A 3,623-nucleotide genomic window follows, 5' to 3' on the forward strand; every position below is an offset into this window, starting at 1 on the left:
GGGGTATGAGTTTTATACCAAATATATTCAAATGTCATATTTGAGCGCACAAGTATATTAGGATTAAAGAACTTTGGACTTCTAGATGAGCATAATTGAGACAATTGTGATCTCTCAGTCTCAATTCTATAATGTTTCCCACACGATTTAATAATGGTTTTTGCATGGAAAGTTTATGAAGTGTGAGGAATATAAATCAGTGAATGTCAGGTTTTTGAATCTTTCTTACGTTCAAAACATCGTGAACGAAAATTGAAATCGTGACATTAAGCGTAGTTTACGACGACAAGGTAAAACCTTAATGATAATTGCTGGTAATTTCAAGTTAAGATGTTCCCATTCACAGCAAATTTGATTTGGCTACCGATTTTTATAATAATGCTCCACCTGACTGTAAGGCCTGGGGATTAATTGCTCATTAAATACAAAACAAAACTTTACTGTCTAAAATCTTTGACGAATTATTTATTTGAATCTTTTAATGATTAAATGAGTAAAGGAGTATTTTGTGATCCTATAGCATCCTCTTTTTATGACATTTTTTCAGCAGATGTCCATGAAAATGCTTATTCCCAAAATTTCAGTTGATTCTGATTTTGCGTTTACGAGTTATGCATGATTATGTGTATTACACTGCTCCATAGACAATGTGTTGTAATTCATTCTGGTGCACCAGAACATTCATATTTCACGGTATTGTTTTAAGCAAATTAATCTGTATGAAATATTTTGTACATAAACATTATGTAGTCAGATGTTTCCAGTGGTATAAAAATCTCCACTTTTTTGAAAAAAGTGGGGGATGATATTGTGAATCACGAAGTGCCCTTTTAAATGTATCACCATTAATGTATCATCGTGTATATGATTTCGTTGATTTGTAAGTAATTTAAACTGGTCACAAGATAAGTTTGCTTAAAATGTACCTTAAGGTGGCTGTGTACTCTCAGACATGCATGTAGTAAAAGTGCAATAACTCTGTAATTATTCGCGCAAAACATATAAAAGTATACATTTTTATGAAGGCAAGACATCAATAAATCTTAATATAAATACAGATTTGGGGTAAAAACAACAATTTTGAAGAAAATCACAAAAAGTGAGTTTTTGGCAATATTTGTTAGGTACATCATAACAAAAAACACTCTTTCCAAAATATTTTATTTTGTTTTTAGCTCAATCTTGAGGCTCCATTCCAAAAACGTTTTTTTAATTTTTTGATATTGGCCTTATTTTTTGAGATATTGACCATATAAGGCATCAAAATGAACTTTTTAAAATTCAAAAACGCCAAAATGCAAAAAATGATGCCCAAAATCGCAAATAGAAAAAAAAAAAAAAAAATGAGAAAACCGTTTCTTGAGTCGATCATGCTTTTTACGATGATCATATTTGCTTACCTATAGATGCTGTATTTATTGAGTTATCGTGTACCTAAATCGTCATTTTACCGAGAAAATGAACATTGAAATAATGGCCGTTGAAGTTTAAAGTGGTCACATTTTGCACTTTCATCGAATCTCACAGGAGAATGCGACAGTTTTCGTTTTTATAACTTATATTACGTGAACATCGGGTAAATCCACAGCCCCTTGAGAAGTTTGAGCGAAATCCATTCATAACTTGATATTTAAATCGGGGAAAGAACTTGAAAAAACCCACATTTTATCAGCTAAAACGGAGCCATTTGACCACTAGGTTTTTGTGAAATCAGTGCTTCCGTGGTGTTTCCATAAGATGCGCCGCGCATGCAGATAAGCGTCGCGTATTTGTGCGTTAACAAATTGCGCGATACGCAACGCGATGAGTTGTTGCGCGCGTGTACCTTGCTGGTACAACAAAGATTTTCTTTCCTTTTCAATTTCAAACACGAGTGGAATAAAGAAATAAAATCCTTAAAATATTGCAGTTGGAGTTTACAAATCTGGATTTTCATTCCTTGTATTTATAAAAAACATAACAAGGTACAAACATATCATAAAAACTCAATTTTGAGAAAGAAAGAATGTCTAGAGTACACAGCCGCGTTAAATGCCCCCAGACTAACAAGGTTATCCTTGAAAAAAGATGAACATATCACGATCTTACCGGCCGACAAAGGTCGTGCCACTGTAGTCCTTAATACCAGTGACTATGAAGATAAGATGGAGTCTTTGCTCAATGATCAAACCACATACCAAAAGCTAGCTAAAGACCCCACGCCAGCATACAAACGTGAGCTTATTGGTATAATACGCGAATGGCAACACAGTGATCCCATTCCTCAAGACATTAAACACAAAATCTACCCCACAACTGAGGAAGTCCCTAAAGTCTATGGCACTCCCAAAATTCACAAACCGGAAGCTCCTCTCCGACCCATAGTGTCTAGCATTGGCAGTCTGAGTTACAATGCAGCCAAAGTACTTGCCAATATCCTCAGTCCCTTAGTAGGTAAAACTGAACACCACATCCACAACAGTGGTGAGTTCGTGGAAAAAGTTAAGAACTTGGAAGTACCTCCAGGGCAGAAGTTGATATCATATGATGTCTCTGCCCTTTTCACGAGCAATCCCGTACCAGACGCGATTCAAGCGGTCAGGGACAAATTGGAGAAAGACGCTACGCTAAAGGATCGCACCCCCCTCAAAATTAATCATATCCTGGAACTCCTCACTTTTTGTCTCAATACCACCTATTTTGTTTACAAAGGACAATATTACAAGCAAACCCATGGTGCGGCGATGGGTTCCCCCGTCTCTCCCATTGTGGCCAACCTATACATGGAGAGTTTCGAGGTCAAGGCTCTTGCTACAGCCCCTCGCCCCCCGTCGAAATGGTTTCGCTATGTCGACGATACGTTCGTCCTCATCCATGAATATGACATAGATGGATTTACATCGCACATCAACAGCCTAGACAAGAACATTAAGTTCACAAACGAACCCGAACAGGAGGGTAAACTCCCGTTCTTGGACACGTGTATTCATGTTGAGGATGACGGTAGCACCAAGGTCACCATATATCGCAAACCAACACACACTGACCAATACCTGAATTTTGACTCGAACCACCATCTGGAGCACAAAAGGTCAGTGGTTAGAACGCTAATGGACAGAGTGGACAAATTAGTCACTACAGAGGAGGACAAACAACAGGAAACGAGCCATGTAAAATCTGCACTCAAGGCAAACGGCTATAAGTCCTGGATGTTTAAAACCCCCAAACCAAAGAAAAAAGAAAGATCGCAAAGAAACAACTGGACAGTATGAGAGAAAAATCAATGTCCCGCTGCCATACATTAAAGGACTTTCTGAGAAACTATCCTATATTTTCCGTGACCACGGGGTCAACGCTTACCACAAACCGGTCAATACCATCAGATCTTTCCTAGTACATCCGAAGGACAAAACCCCAAAACCCAACAAATGTGGTGTAATCTACAAAATCAGTTGCCCTGACTGTGAGAACACTTATGTTGGTGAGACAAGCAGATCTCTCGGCACCCGTTTCAAAGAACATACTAGAACCACTGCCCCCCGAACAGCAGTCGGTGATCACAAAGCTGATCATAAACATGATATTAGTATTGAAGATGTGGAAGTCATCGGCAGAGAAGACCATTTTGGAACAGAAAGATCAGG

General features: G+C 38.0%; 1 protein-coding gene across 1 annotated transcript; it reads left to right on the plus strand.

The window, feature by feature from the left end:
- Positions 1 to 2,144: 2,144 nt before the first annotated feature.
- LOC140166617 (uncharacterized) lies at positions 2,145 to 3,251 on the plus strand. Its single transcript, XM_072190117.1, has one exon. The coding sequence runs from the start codon at positions 2,145 to 2,147 to the stop codon at positions 3,249 to 3,251; it is 1,107 nt and encodes a 368-aa protein (XP_072046218.1).
- The last annotated feature ends 372 nt before the right edge of the window (positions 3,252 to 3,623 follow it).

The sequence above is a fragment of the Amphiura filiformis genome, chromosome 12 (assembly GCF_039555335.1).
Source record: "Amphiura filiformis chromosome 12, Afil_fr2py, whole genome shotgun sequence".
NCBI lineage: Eukaryota > Metazoa > Echinodermata > Ophiuroidea > Amphilepidida > Amphiuridae > Amphiura > Amphiura filiformis.

Bases quoted from the DNA above. Each gene is read 5' to 3' on its own strand.
- LOC140166617 (XM_072190117.1), top strand. From the start codon at position 2,145: ATGGAGTCTTTGCTCAATGATCAAACCACATACCAAAAGCTAGCTAAA.